Genomic DNA, 17005 nt, shown 5'->3' with positions numbered 1-17005 from the left:
GAAGATCATAAGCCATCTTACAAGCCCTTTTATAGACCTCCTTATCTCTCTCTCTCTCTCTCTACTTGTCTATCTCTACATAGTCTCAGACTTCCTTCTCTCTATATATGTCCCAATCTACATTTACGAATAGCAACAGGCTGGCCCAGCCCTGGCCCTTTTCCAGCCCCAGTCCCCATAGGGGGCTGGCCCAGGCCAGGGACGGCCCTAATAGGACCAATCTGGGCCACGTTTGGATAAATAAAAAGATTAAAAAGAAATAAAAAAGAAAAAGAGGGCTGGGGCAGGTTGAGTCGAGCCGGCCTTGGCCCAATGGTTGCTTAGCGTTCAGGCCGCAATTTATGGTCCAGGTTAGTGTTCATAAACTCGACTGGTCCAACTCGGAATAGGCCAGCCAAACCGGAATTGGGCACTGCTCAACTGGTTTTGGCCGGTTTTAATGACCAGCCGGTAATTAAAAAAATTCAAATATATATATATATATATATGAATGTTTTTTAATACTTTGACAAATACTAGAAAGTGTTTCACTTTTACATTTCCCCATCTTTTTGGACAAGTTTTGAAAATACACTTGGACACAAATTGATTTATTTAAAATTCATTTATTTCATTGCTTTTCAACTTTATTTGGATGTACTTCATTTAATCATGTTTTAAATATACTTTCATATTTGTTTAGATTTTTTGTATATCAGTGACTCGGACCCGCCCTTGGCCGGAGGTCGGTTTGATGTTTCGAACATTAGTCCAAGCCCTACTTTTAAGGGTCGGGCCACCTGGCCATTGCCATCTTATCTAGATTGTGTGAGACATCCTTGTCTCTGTACTTTTCTCTCTCTAAATTTTGAGATAATATCGCACTTCACACTCTCTCTCTCACTACGTTCGAGATGTTACCTTCATGTTATCTTTGCACTCGGCATTGACTCGAAATAAGGCCACAGCTTTCAGTGCACCATGTCCCGTAGCTGCAAGTAGGGGGTGCCATTTTTGTTTCTCTCTCTAAATTTCAACGATCACTTTCCCTGGATTCAGGGTTTCTCTTTAAAATCCAATTTTTGCAGCTTTCTCTCTCTAAAAAATTCTATTTTTGTGGCTTGATTGGATGCAGTGTACGCGGTGCTTATTTTAACTTGATGCGAAGACTTGCGCGTGACTAGCTGCCGACGCCTCTATATAACACTGTTCAAAGTTTGCAAAATGAAACATCAAATAAATAAAGTTTTGTCAATCAAATCGTGTGCATCTTTGGAGTGCTCTGGGGACAAAGTGGGGCGATTTTTTTATTCTAAACAAGCTTGGCACGTGGGAATAGAATCTAAGGAGCCGACAAGGCAATACCGCGTACTTAAACCCGATACCCTAAACATAAGAGGCTGAGATCGTAGTGGTCGCACCCCACACCCTAATCACTACAACGTGGTAGCCATTTCTATTGGTACCACCCCACTAATTCTTAAACTATTTGAAAAAACCGATAGGACCTGTCTGAATTACCTATATAAAAAGAAATATCATGGGCTCAACACATGTCCACCAATTAGACCATGTCTAAAATTTTCATGGGTAAGCAACTCTTTACATGCATGTAGGCAAAGATTATGTGCGTTTGTATATTGTATATGGACAATTTGGCCTAGAGTCCTAAAAAATTATCCTAACTAGGTTTTTAAGTGAGGGAGCAATTGTACATTTGACTTGCATGGGCGCACACAATCTTTTTGATTTTGCTTTTTTGGATGATTCCAGCCACCCCAAGATTCTCACTTCATTTTCCTCGAAAAAAACTAAAAACAAAAATAAATAAATAATAATAACAATAATAAAGAAGAAGCCTGACCAGTCTAGCTACCCATTTGAAATTATGGCTTTCTATGGTATATATATAATATCATGTTGCATGTAGCAATCACTAGCAACTTCCCAAGTGACATAAGAGTATCTAATGTAGGGCTACGAGTTTATATGGTATATATAATATCATGTTGCATGTGGAAGTAACTAGCATGTTTTCAAGTGACATAGGATTATTTAATGTAGGGCTACTAGTTTATATGATATATATAAATGGGAAGGTTTCTATACTTCTTCTACAACATAGAAGATCTATGCTTCTCTTACCATCCATCCAATTTTGAACAAGAGAGCCACTCATCGTTTGATCTTAGATTCGACGTCTCCAAGTATTTTATTTTTAGTTTTTTTATACAATTATATGAATATGAAATTTGGTACGTGTCATCTTCTCATTGGGGCGCAAAAATAAAAAATATTAAAAATAATTTCTCGATAAAATATAATGACCAAAATACCTCTTAAAATTTTCAAGGGTATTTTGATCATTTTATTTTATTGAAAACATTTTTTATATATATTTCGCTAGTGCGAGTTTAATAGAGGATTTGACGTCCAAAATTTGGTGTCAAAATAGTTTATAGAAGAAATTTTAAAAATAAAATAGTGTAGAGACGTGATATTATATTTGGGGCAATCTTAGCCCTCCATTTACATTGGACGCTTGGATAAGAAGAAGTATATAAGTTTTATGCTGTAGGGGAAGCATAAAAAGCTTGCCCATATATAATATCATGTTGTATGTACATTAACCAACATGTTTCCTAGTGACAAAGGATTGTTTAATGTAGGGCTGGAAATGGACTGCGGTTGGCTAGGCGAGCCTTGGCCCTAGCCTGGTCCTAGCTCCAATAGGGCAAGTCTGAGCTCAGATTGGTTGAAAAAGTCATGGACTAAGCCCGACCCTAGCCCTATTAAGGCCAGACAATTTAGGTCAGCTTGAGCTAAGTACAATCAAAGAAAAAGCAAAGAAAAAAAAAAGAGTTGAACCAGGCCAGCTCAGTCATGGCCCTAGTTGAGGCCTAGCTCGCCTAGGCCCTCGAATCGTGGTGGCCCAAACCTAATCCGGCCCTTGGACCATATTTTGTAACCTAGGTCAAAGCTAGGCACACGAAAATAGTCAAGACAATTTCACCTAGAACTATAGGTATACTGGGTCTAGTCAAGGGCTCTAGGCTAGGTTTGACGGGTACCCACATAAGACCGTTCAACTGTAGAGGCTGGGCTTTACTATTGCGGGTTTGTTTTGTGGTCAAGATTTCCCCAAAGGGGTGCCTGCTTTATTGTTGACGAATTGCCAATGTCCCACAAACAAAATTAGGTTCCCGTACGATTTAAGTATCAGTATAGGGGGTTTTAGAGATTTTAAAGTTTTAGGTTATCTCTGAACGTGTGTGGTGTAAGTGGAGAATCAACACGCAATAACTGTGATCAAGCAGGGACGTTCAATAAACCTAATCAAATAGATAAAACAGAAAAGATAAAGATCTCAAATGAGTTTAATCTAATAAGATAAAGTCTAGAGTTCTAAGCTAAGCAGATAAGATTAAAACAGATAAAATAATAAGATCAAATCTACTCTAAACAAATAAGACAAAGAAAACCCAAGTCCTATCTCATTTTTACTTATTTATTTATTTATGTATTTATTGTTGGGTGCGGTTTCTATAGGGTTACAAACTTAAACAATCCAATTAAGGCGCACCTCAAAATTTTATCATAACATGTAAGTTTGTTGTAAAAAATTCTTAGGATTATCTTAAAATCTATTTTCATATCTAATTATAAAATTTTAAATTTTAAAAATGGTTAAAATCAAGTAGATCTATAAATATATGAAAATCTTGAAAATAGACGGTCTAGATAATGTGTTGGAAGATGCACTATTCTGGGACTCAAAAACGTTTTTTTTCATATTCATACATCTCGATATCAAGATGATTGATTAGAGGGTTTTTCAACATTAAAACAACATTTCCGATAGATTTTTGAGGTGCATCTGTGATTCTACATTTTAAAGCTACAACTTTATATAAACTTGTTGTTGTTGTTGTTCGTTTGTTTCTATATAGTGCGACATGTGTCGTGTCACGCCGACTGACACATGCTGTATCGTGCTATTTTGCGCGACTCAGCCCTAGTTGCACCACGCAACTCGATCCGAGTCGGGCTTTCTAGAGCACCTTAGATCGAATTTTGAGGTCTTCTTCAGTTGTTTTCCAACATTTTTCAGCTTCTGTAATTTCTATTTTTTAAAAAAATTGCTACTGTAAATCTATAGAAGGCTTTTTATGGTCTAAATAGACGGTCTGAAGCTCGAGGGCCTCATGGTGGGAGCCAAATTGTTTACGCTCGGATTTATGTCTATCTCAAAGCGAGATCAACTCAAACCTCTTGCGGAATAAGTTAAATTTTAAAATCATCAGAGAGAGATCGCTCAAGTTATAGGCTCAAAATCATCGCAGATCTATGTCGATTTAGGTCTCTTCTAAGTCTACTGGTAGTGCCAGTTTCATAATCCGTTTATAGGCCTTCCAAAAGCATCTAAAATTTAACTAAATCTAAGAATAAAGAAATATCTAGAAAAATAATAAATAAAAAATAATAAAAAATAAATTAATAAATAAAAAAGAGAGACAAATATCATATGCCTAAGAAACGCAGAGTTGGGATAAACAAATATCATTAGCGGGGCACCAAAGTTTGGCCGATGAGCCAATAAGTCGCAATTCCAATCTATGGATTTCAGGTCTTTCCCTAGAGACGAGTCAAGGTCACCTAGATCTAATGCGACTACAGTTCGTTTGGTACATAGGGGTATCTCTTGCACATGCATACGCTTCACCCTGAAAGGTGACTTACTTGTTTTTCCGAACGATCTATCGATATGTATGTCGTGTGATGACATATGGATGATGATTTGACCCTCGTCTCTAAAGGCCACTATCACACACAAGGGTCACACAGTCTCTCGGCTCACTCATCCGGGCATATGCTTCGACCTCATCAAGCGATGACCAATTAGAACCCTTCTCGATTTGTTCTCTATACCCTGGTAACATATGTTTTTCCCAACAGACTAACCTAAATCGCCAAGCACAGTTCGGTATCAGTAAACATCGTTAGCTTAATATGGCTCATGAGGGACCACACTCTCACTGAGTTCATATTCTACTATATCATTTCATTTTACGAGCACTCATAAGGCCTTTAAAGACCACATAAACCCAACAATCTTGACTAACATCACCTATGGTTCTTAATTCTATTTACTTCTGGCAACTATTACCGAACACACCAGATAAAGAGAGCAACAAGAAACCATCTTTTTCTCTCCATATGGAATACCACTCAAAATATCCATTGGATCTGTTTCTATACAAGAAACAAACATTTCTTCCCATGCAAAGTACAGAAAAATCGTTTCTCTCACTGAAAGCTCAGTTCTATATCTAGAGGCCCCTCCTTCTCTGTGCAAGAGGTCCCGGTCTCTCTCTTGATAGAAGGCCACCTTTGTCAGAAGGTAACCTAAATAGAGCACATACATTTTTTACCCTCCCATTTCATATATTTGAGGTTATGAATTTTATAACAAGTATAAAACTTTATCCCAGTAGAAAATATATTAAATTCTTTTATGAATTGGTTTCCTAAAACGAAAGATTTCACATCGTACAAAATAACAACCTCAATAAATATGAAAACTCATAATATCAGTATTAATATCAATCCCGATGATTTTCTTATTGAGGTGATTTTCGATATCTAACACAACTGTGGAATTCTCCATGTGCCTAACTTCCACTCCTCTAAGATAAGAATCACGAATGAGGTTCATAATCAAAAAATTCTCCATGTGCCTAACATCCACTGCTCGAACAGGTTTCCATTTCCCCAAAATTTTACATGAATTTGTACAAGGCACCGTTTATATTAGCAATAAACATATAATTCATAAGCCCCGAACTTAGGTAGCACAAAATTGAAATGTAACCCTTATTTTAGGAAAAACTTAGGAAGATGCATACATATCTTAAAAAAATATAGAAGGAAAATTTTGCATTTTGTTTTCCTTCAATAAGCGATAGGAAAAAAGTCCCGCACAAGCCAAGGGACACATAAGCCACTCAATTATACCACAAAAGCCAAATACCACAATAAATATTGAAAAAAAAGAAGGAAAATTTTGCATTCTGCAATACTTGAAGAAGGGTTGGAAAGGGGCACTAATGGCGAGGCCTATGAATTTGAGAAGGAAGCCAGTGAGAAGAGAAGCTCTCTGAACTTTCGAGACACACCAAGGTGGTGGTCACCTGAAATAATCGCACCATATCTGTGTGGGCCTTCAAGGTATGGTGAAAAAGCAAGTTAGTCTTGGTGGATGGATTTGGCTTGTTCTTACCAATGGCATGGAGGGAGGTATCCTTTGAGTGTTATTGAAGCTCCCAAGTCCTACTATTCTTTGTGAAAACCATTCTAGAATCTCAATTCACCTAGTATTTTTTATGATAAGCCAAAACCCGTGAACTGACAGGGGCCTCCAAAACCGTCGTGATTTTCCCAATAGGTATTGGAAACCCAGAGCCTAAACCAGAAACCACAAAAAGATGGGTTTTTTAGAAGTGTCGTTGCATCATACTATAATGCAACCGTTGCATGAAATCATGCTTTTTTTTTTTGGGCAATGATTTCATGCAACGGTTGCATCATAATATAATGCAACAACTTTCAAAAACCATGTTATGGCTATTTGTTTGATCCAAAATTTGAAATATGTACTCTTTTCATTTTAATGAACAATCACAAAAGAAAAAATTTGAAAACATAACCTAGAAAGTATTTTTTCAACCCAATTAACATAGGCCGTTCATTTTGGTGAGATGCTTAAATCTAGGCCTTAGAAGGATTTTTTTCATTTCCAATCTTTTTGGATGACTTATCATTATTATTAGATAAATAAATTTAAAAAAAAAAATGATTTTGAGTTTATAAAAGCTAAGATCTTGAAATTCATCAAATGAATGGTCTAGATTCGTTTTTGGAGGGGACTCATGTTGACCATATCTAAGGTTCAAATTGAACTTTTTTTTTTTGGATTGATAATTGAGATGAAGAGAGTGTGTGTGCTAAATTTTGGGTCATACAAGTAACATGCATGAAATCATTGTTTTTTCCTTTTGAGCAATGATTTCATGCAATTGTTGCATCATAATATAATACAACAACCTTAAAGAACCATGTTATGGCCATTTGTTTGATCCAAAATTTGAAATATATATTTTTTTAATTCTAATGAACAATTTAAAAAATATATATTTGAAAACACAACCTAGAAAGTATTTTTTTAGCCCAATTAACATAGGCCGTTTATTTTTCTGAGATGTTTAGATCTAAGCCTTAGAAGGATTTTTTCATTTCCAATCTTTTTGGATGACTTTAATATCATTAGATGAATAATGTTAAAAAAGAAAAAAATGATTTTGAGTTTATAAATGCTAAGATCTTGAAATTCAACAAACGAATGGTCTAGATCCATTTTTGGAGAGGACTCATGTTGACCATATCTGAAGTTCAAATTGAATTTTTTTTTTTTTTTTTAATTGATAATTAAAATGAAGATAGTATGTATATCAAATTTTGGGTCATACAAATAACACAAACATGGTTTTTAAGAATTGTCGTTGCATTATACTATGATGCAACCCTTGTTGATTTTTATACAAATGGGGCTTATGCGAAACGGCTGTGGACTTTGCAAAAAGAACAGAAAAGGTAAGGTGGTTTTTTTTGGACAAGGTGACTGGAATGAGAGAGAAAGGGTGCCTAAGAAACCACCATTGACAACACTAAAAACCGCTTTTAAAAACCACCAAGGAGCTTTCACTTGAAAAAGTTTCCACTTTTCTCAGTGTATATCAACGATCAAGATTCAAGACCCAGAGGAGAGAATCATGCACTACAAAACCGCCATGGTTTTGATGGGAGAGAGAGAGTGGCGTAGGGTGGAGAGAGAGACACGCACAACTGGAAGGGTAACCGGTTGCTTCCAGTTAAAAATATTGGTGTCTAATGTTCAAATGCGAAATCTGAACCATTCAAAATATTGGATGGTTTATAAGGCTGCATCCTTTGTTGTTGATGTAAGGATGCAATTGGATATAAACTTTTTCATATGTGTCCCTTTCACATCCTCAGTGTCCCTTTGAATATGTCCTTTTGATGCCCCTTTGCCGTCTCAATTCGGCCACATTAAATATTTGGATTTTGATGTATCAATCTATTCCATGCAAAGCTGACGCCTTTTAGTTGAGAAACATCTTGAATCTATCCCCTGCAAAGGATAATTATTTATAAATAATTTTTCTCCTTTAATGAGAATGAGGTGGGGACATCATCCCGCTTATTCACCCTAAACAAAATAACGAAGGAAAAAGTTTATATAAGGATGCCCCTCAAAAATCCATCGGAAAAGGTAGTTTTAATGTTGAAAAACCGTTTGATTGATCATCTCAACATCGTAATGTATGACTATGAAAAATAAAAAGATTTTAAGTCTCAGAAATACTGTATTTTACAACATATTATCGACACCGTCCATTTTCAAGATTTTCATATGTTTATAAATCTACTTTATTTTTAATCATTTTTGAAATTTAAAATTTTATAATTCGATATAAAAATAGATTTTGAGATAATCTTAAAAACATTTTACATCAAAATTATATACCATGATAAAATTTGAAGGTGCACCTTACCTCTTCACCTACGGATGCATGTATGCAAACTTCACTCAATAAAGAAAAATGATGCCCCTTTGCCATCTATCTTTATTTCCTTCCATCTTTCTTTCTTCTTTCTTTCTTTCTTTTTCTTTTTTTTTTTTTTTTTTTTTTTTTTTTTTTTTTTTTTTTTTATCAATTTTACCTCAGGACACTTAATTTTTTTTTTTATACTTTTGAATGTTTTATGTAGGAACAATATTATCATATGAGAAATTTATGAGGCCAATGATATCATGTGCAATGGTTCAATCACTCTCATCATAATTTTATGTAGCATTGGATGAGGCACATTTTTTTTCTCTTTTTACACTAAAAAAGATGTAAGCATATGGATGATGCATGAAGTCATCCTTGTAGAAGTGCTCTAGGATATATTCCCTTAATGCAAGATACCAAACTGCACTCAACTTGGGGCAATTCTATTTGCTCACTTGGAAAAGCTCACAACACCAATTATCGAGCTCTTAATCCTCTTTAGATTTTTAATTGTATTTTTATTTTTAATTTTTTCTTCTTCTTTTTTATGTAGGTCAGCATGGAATAAAAAGTGGCAAAATGTGAAATGTAGCAGAAATTTTCAATAATGAATTAAGATTGGGAGAGGCTTTGGTTTATCAATCATGTGCTTGCCAAAAAGATGGTTACATAGAATGGAAGTGAAGCAATTGTGATATGGGAATAAAAGAATTTAAATAGATAGTGACCAAAGTATGAGTGCATTTCATTAACATCCTTGAGCAGGATCATGTTTATCCACTCCATGGAACCTTTTATTAGAATGACAGTGAGCCAAGTTAGAAGCGTTGAGGGGTTCTGACAAATTCCCTTGGTTCACAATTATGCTCTAAATGAAGCAAATATCCAATGCTCTAGGGGTTAGGCACTAAAATTTTTGACTAATCATGCTGTGAGTTCTGTAATTTTTGATTTGTGAAGGATATCCAATGTTCTAGGCATCTAAAACTGATTGACTAAACATGCTTTTTGATTTGTCAAGGGGATTCTAGCATGCATATGGTGGTTAAGATATCACCTCTAGAAAGAATGTCAAGATTTGAATTCCAATAGTTCGATCCTTTTCCAATTGAAGTGCATTGAGTTTTAAACAAAACTAGAGAGATAAGATGTTAATGTGATCTTTCTATCAAATCTTTACTAGATGTGTTAGCAAGGACACATAAGTATATCTTTTCATCACCAGACTGCAAAATAACATTTTCTTGCAGCTTTTTTAGAGTTCAAATGCAGAAATTGCACTTTCAGCTTGTATTAAATCAAGGGTTGGGCAAGTGATGCGCATACGTTGCAACAAAGAGTGTGAGTTCTTCTTGCTAGTTTTCGGTCATTTGGCTATCTGGATTGTAGGTTTAAAAAGGATGAGGACCTCAAACTTTCCCAAGCCAAGGTAAAGGAGTTGGGTTGTATTAGGTATGTAGGCAATGTAAAATTTTGCCAAGACCCAATTTGGTTTTCTTGTGTTTATTATTAATGACTGTTATTGATGAATAAGGGCGTTTCTAGGTTTTTGATGAATGTTCGGCATTGCTTTTTTAGTAAGTAGGGGAGAGAAATCGCCCTTACCCATGAATATATAGAAAAACTTCTTTAACATAAAAAAGTATACCATGGAGGAGAAAGAATTTGTAGATTGACATGAAGGGTTATATTTTCCTTTTATGGAAGAAATTAAGATCCTTTTGTAATTTGCACATACATAGATCTGCCCTTTCTCTCGCATTATTTCCCTTTCACTATCTCCCATTCCCTGTCAACTTGGCTTTTCCTTTTGCTCGCATTCCATAATCTGTACTTTTCCTTCTCTATATATCCTCCTGCTCTTGGCTCCAATTCTCTCATTAAACCTAACAACCAGCAACATCAGTCTTTCACACTTTACAATTGACAACTTCTCCTTGGCTTCTCTTATCTCGTCTTGTGGCTTGCTCTTGAATGGTTTTCTACCCAGCAAGCTGCAGCAAGGCTTTCCATCTTAAACTTTAATTGCATAGCATCAAGCTAGGGTCAAATTCCACTGACACATTTTTCCCAAATCAAAACTATTATTGACTTTTGCGGCAATCCAACAACCTACCCTGAAACCAATTTGGTTCGGGCCATGATGGAAGGCTTGGGTAGTAAAGATGACAGATTTGTTATGATGATCAAATGTATGGAATTATCCAGTATTATCTAATTCTAATTTTTTATGTGGTTTTCATTGATGACTATAGTAGATTCACTTGGTTTTGTCTCATAAAACATAAAAATGGAAATTTGATTGTTTTAGTTATTTCAAGAAGTTTGTCGAAAATGTTTTCAAGGCCAAAATTAAGTACTTTCAATCAGACAAGGGGGGAAGTTTACAATTCATTGCTTTTCTACATTTCTTAAGAAAACTGGTATCATTAAGCATCCCCCATATCGGCATGCCCCTCAACAAAATGGTCTGGCAGAGAGAAATAATTGTTACCTTATTTAGATAAGCTAGGACATCTTTCTCTATGTTTACTTCCTCAAAAAATTTGGATTGATTGTGTATGCACTGCTGCATATATCATAAACAAGCTGCCAAAACCCATTCTTTGCATGTGATCTCCATATGGAATATTATTTCATGAGACACTTGATTACGATAGACTTTGTGCGTTTGGCTTGCTTAGTGCCTTATAACAATCATCAGTTGCAACTTCGAAGTGTGAAATACAGTTTTCTGGGATACGAAAATATGCATAAATGTTATTGATGTTTGGATGTTTAATATAGTCAGATATATATTTGTCACGATGCAGTGTTTGATGAACAATGTCGTCCCTACCTTGAGCTGATCTCTCGACTACTTCTCCTACTGATGAGCCACATGATAAGCGGATTGTTATACGTATCCCAACTCTAGCTTAATACGTTGTATTGTCCTCGCCTATCACCTTTTCTTCCAGATAATCCTATTTCACCATCATTAGATCCAAACCCTTCACCTAATCCATACCGCCCTCGCCTTTGGATACACCACCACAATTGGTTCCTTCTACTTCATCTAGATCCTTATCTGCTTCCAATGTCCATCCCATGATTAGTGTCACATGCAAACCAAAGTTTTATTTTACGTTTTATCATCTAATTCCTCTTTGTTTTTCTGCACTTGCTTCTCCAAGTTGGATCTCTGAGCCCACATTTTTCTCGTAGGTTGTTAAAGATTCCAATCAAGGTGCAAAAGTGATAGATAAATAGGATGCTTTATTGAAGAATGGCACCTGAACATTGGCCCCTAACCAACCATCCATGAATGTCACCATTTGTAAGTGGCTGTATAAGGTTAGAGAACGGTTTGATGGTCTAGTTCAGCAGTTCAAATCTCGTTTAGTTGCTCGGGGCTTCAATTAGAACACGATATTGCCTTTGATGAAATTTTTAGCCCTGTTGTTAACCCTGTAAATATCCCCATTGCTGTCACTCGTATAGTTCACTTCTCATGGGTAATGCATCAACTTGACTTTAAAAAGGTTTTGCTCTATGGAATTCTATGTAGTGAGGTTTATATGCAGCAACCACTAGGTTTTAGGATACCTCCCACAAACCCTTTTGTGCAAGCTACGAAAGACTATCTATGGCCTCAATCAGGCTCCACAGGCTTTGGTTTCATTGGCTTAGGTCCTTCCTTTTATAACATGTTTTTGTGTGCATTCGAACGGACAACTCCATGTTTTTGCGATGTTATCAAGGAATTGTCCTCATTCTACTAATCTATGTAGATGATACTATTCTTAAAGAAAACTCTTCCTTTGACCTACATGGCATCTGTTTGGAATGCAGGACTAGGGTACTTTGAATAATTTCCTAGGTAAATATTTTCTCTACAGTCAACGAAGTGTATCAATTTATGAGAACTCAACTTACTATATAATTTTTTTTTATATTAACTATATATAAAAATTTTAGATAAGATACTCACAAAGGTTGCATGGGGTTCTACTGTCTATTTTGGCTGAAGTACCGGACACTTTAGGCCGTGTTCTTTTACAATGAAAATAGTAACAAGGTTTATTCAAAGAATGATGTTTTTACAAACCTAACCTTAAACAATTAATGTAAGGTGAACCTCAAAACTATGTCGAAAGATTCTATTTTGGTACCGAAAAATCTTACGATGGCTTGAAAATCTATCCTCGTCCCTAATCATAAAATTTAAAGCTAAAAAAAATGGTGTAGATCATGCAGATCTATAAACAATTTGAAAATAGACAGTCCAGAGAATGATAATGCATTATACTATTTGCATGATTTGAATTTCTTTTTTTTTAATATAATTGGCGGTTTTCGAATGCCTCAATGGGAATAGAGACGTAGACCGGTAGGTGAGGCTACCACGACCTCAACCCCATCCCTAGAAATACTAGAAATAACTCACTTGAAACACAAAAAGTGCTCCTACTCCATGTGCCCTCCCATATGGACTTTGGATATATGATTTGATCTAGCATTATGGGAGTTATAGATTGTATGTTTTAAAAATGGAAAATGTTTTGATAGGGCTGCAGCCCTATCAAACTAAGTAACACAAGAATCACTAAAAGTTATTGTTCTAGCATAAAAGAAAAACCTTCAAATCAATCATCTCGGCCTTAAACATAATAGTTGTGAAAAAAAAAGCTAGGTTTTCAAATCCCAATATAACATTGTGCTCTAAAATGAGTGTTCACAAATACATAAGATTTGTATTATTTTTTTAACTTCAAACTATGAATTTGGTGTTGGAACCATCATGCAGATTTTTAGATTCAAGAGGAGGCTTTACCTTGTTTCATGGTGTTTTACCCGAACGACCAATTATACAGTTGACCCCTGCAGGAACACTAACACCCTCGACCAATTCTTCATCGGCCGATGCTTCTTAAAAGATTCACGCATCCCCGCACGAATCCCCAAGATACTGCAACTATTGTCCAATTTAAATGTGTCGCCACATTCCCAACGGTCACTTTCCCAGGCCCATATCTCTCTACTCTCTCTCTTAATTTTCAACGACTCTCTCTCTAGAAGTCGAACATTGAACTCCACTTCTGCTGTCCACTCTCTTTCTCTCTCTAGAAAGCCAAAATCGAACGCCACTGCGGCTTTCCACTCTCTCTCTCTCTCTATATTGAACGCCATTTCTGGTTTCCTCTGTGAATTAGAGAAGATGATCATTGAAAGGACCATAACCATCCATTACTTGGACCAGGCGACCTCCATGAAACTCCTCTCCAAATTTCCGGACGCCTCTGCTTACGATTTCGATTACCAGCAGAGTGGCATTTGGTCTCCCCTCCCTCCTCATCCTTTCAGCGGAGGCCCTTTTTCTGAGAATCCTCTGCTTCCACCTGATATTTCTCTGCTCTTGTCCGAAAAACCTAATCTCGGTAAAACCAAAAGGCTTTTGGCCCCAGAAGGATCTGCTCAGAATCTTATGGAAAAGTTTAGGAAAGTGAAGAAAGAGAAGAGGAAGAAGAAGGCAAGTCTGAGCTCTCCAGCTCCTGTTAATCGAGTCACAAAGGGGTGGTCTAGGGCTTTGAGGGCTGCTTCCAAGTGTTTCAAGAAACAGTATGGATCTTCTCTGCGTCTGCACTTGCCAAATAACTCTGGTTCTTGATAGATTCCCATTTTTAGCGTTTTTTTTTTTTTTTGGCCTTCTGATTTTTAGTTCGTTTATGTATTTTTCCTCTATGAACGAGGTTTTTGGTTTAGAGTTTTTAGGGTTTATAGGTGTTTATTTAAATTGGGGTTTTATTCTATGAATTGTTTTGAATTTCGTTCAGGCCAATGAAATTTCAGGTTGATTTGGTCCATCAAAAAAATACATTTGATTTCCGCCTGATTTAATGAGCAATCTCCTTACGCTGTAAGATGGTGCATCTTTAGAGAGAAAGAGATTATGGTTGAGTTCTCGGGGAGAGAGAGAGAGCGAGGGCCCATTCCTAAATTCTATCCATGTCAATGTTAAAACTTACACAAATGTATCCATTTTTCATCGGAGATGAACAATTTAAAACTTTATTCATACCTTCTAGTTTAATTTCAAGATAGCCATACAGAGTTCGAGCCTGTTTGTATGCGGCCAAGCCCGCCTATGTAGAAAAGCGGGCCTCTTAATAAATCTATATTTGAGATGAATTTTAAGAATTAATTTTTAAGGACATGTAATCAAACATGGAGATCATGAATATGAAAAAATAAATAAATCTTAAAACTAAAAATAATAGTTTTAGCAAAAAAACATTTGGATTGTTCTCGATTGTTTTTAGATGGAAAACCTACTTGTATCCATCTTTAAGAGGAGTGTTTTACATTTTCTGGACCGCACTAAACAATTTTCCTAAATGGTACATTATTTTGAGTTGGAATAGTTGTTAATAAGTAGAATATTAAATTGCTCATCTATTATAGTACACTCATAATCTAAGAAAGGTGAGGACTTTAAAACTTTCCCTTTAACTTGTCTCATACCCAAATAAAGGATGTGGGTTGTATTAAGTAAGCAGTCAATGTACAATTTTATCAAAACTTTCCATGAATAATGAATCTATGTTAATATATGATAGCTTTTCCTAAAACTTCGAATACAGGGAGGGTTAACAATGCATGAGCTCATGACCTATACATAAAGGATAATGGTTTGATAGGGCTGCAACCCTATCGAAATAAGTAAACCTCATCTCATGACTCATCGAAAATTCTCATCTCATGACTCATCGAAAATTACAATTTAAGCACTGAAAAATTTTTACATCGATCATCTTGGCTTGAACATTATAGTTGTAAAAAAAAATAGATTTAACTTATAAAATTGTGTATGTTGTAACAAATTATGTAGGTCATCCATTTCACCTTAAAAATAAGTGTTCATAGATTCACAATATCAATATCATTTTTTGAGTTTCAAATTTCATTGTCTGATTTGAAATTTGATTTTAGAGCCATCATGGATATTTCCATTGCCGATAGTGGTTTCCAAAAGAGGACTTGAGGTGAGGCTTTATTTTGGTTTAATAAAACCTTGGCCTTATATAAACTTCATCCGCACATTAATGCCATTACAAGTTTCATCACCGTTCAATTACTAGATGGACCTCTAGAGAGTGTACCTACCAATTTGGTCACACTCTCCCTATATTGAGTGGAGATGATGACACATTATCATAGATTTTTTATGGTCATATGGATCATAGCATATATTTCCCGACCTGGTATATTGGAGGCTCAAACTGCTTCAATCGAACTGTTCCTCTTAATTACCGTGCTGTCCCTCAAGAAAATCTCCACCAACTGCTGCCATATCAGACGGTGTAGATGCGCCTATACTATGCACACCGATGTGCGTAGCTTCCTCACTTTGGATTGTGTGTAGTAATAATGACTTTGGATTGCTGTCTAAATTTCACTTCTAACTCGTGCTAAAGATGCAGTTGATAATATGAAATTCTATTTTACATCTAATTATGTAATTTAAAGCATAAAAAATGATATACATCAAGTAGAACTCATCATTATTATCATAGTTTTTTTTCGTAGGTCGGTTACATGAATCTTGGTATGTCATTATGTTCTATTAAAGGTATGTCTTTATGTTTTATTAAAAATCATACCTTCAATGAGGTCATCAGCCTTTATATCTTTTCTCACTACTTCTAGCCATGTCTTTTTAGGCATATCCCCTCGCTCTTTTTTAGCTTTTCACTTGAACTAACTTGCACCTCTTAACAAGTGTTGTATTAAGTTTGCGCCATACATAGCCAACCCACCTAAGTCCATTGTCTATTATGGCGCCACACTTAAATTTTTCTAAATGAATTCATTTTAAATTGCCACTCATCGATCTCAACATCCTCATCTCCGCTATGCTCATTCTCTGAGTATATTGTCTTTTGTTAACCCAACATTTTGTCTCATAGAGTAAAGTTGGTGTCATAACTGTTTTATAGAATTTGCCATTCAACTTCATTGGTATGCAGCAATTATATAAAGTTCTAGTTGTATAATTCCATTTCGCCCACATTTACTTCAATCTCTCCATTTTATTGGGTTATCGACCCAAGTTCAAGCAGATCTATAAATGATTAATTTTTAAGAATAGGCGGTCTAAATAATGAGTTACAAAATGAATTATTTTTAAGATTTAAAATTCTTTTTCGTTCATATATATATATATATATATATATATATATAGGTCAAGATGATTAATTATAAGGTCTTCTACCATCAAAACAACATTTTCGAGTTGATTTTTGTAGGCGCCCATTATAAGGTTGACACCTTATACAAACTCACTTGTACCCTAGAAAAAAAAAAATACTACAAAGAGCAGATTGAATCATAGGATCATCCGTTGTCCA

General features: G+C 35.5%; 1 protein-coding gene across 1 annotated transcript; it reads left to right on the top strand.

The window, feature by feature from the left end:
* Positions 1 to 13815: 13815 nt before the first annotated feature.
* Positions 13816 to 14265, top strand: LOC18443235 (uncharacterized). The gene has a single exon (XM_006853427.4). The coding sequence runs from the start codon at positions 13816 to 13818 to the stop codon at positions 14263 to 14265; it is 450 nt and encodes a 149-aa protein (XP_006853489.3).
* Positions 14266 to 17005: the final 2740 nt, after the last annotated feature.

The sequence above is a fragment of the Amborella trichopoda genome, chromosome 2 (genome assembly GCF_054954075.1).
Source record: "Amborella trichopoda isolate Santa Cruz 75 chromosome 2, AtrichopodaSantaCruz75HAP2 v2.0, whole genome shotgun sequence".
NCBI lineage: Eukaryota > Viridiplantae > Streptophyta > Magnoliopsida > Amborellales > Amborellaceae > Amborella > Amborella trichopoda.
This window is presented reverse-complemented; position numbering and strand designations above follow the sequence as displayed.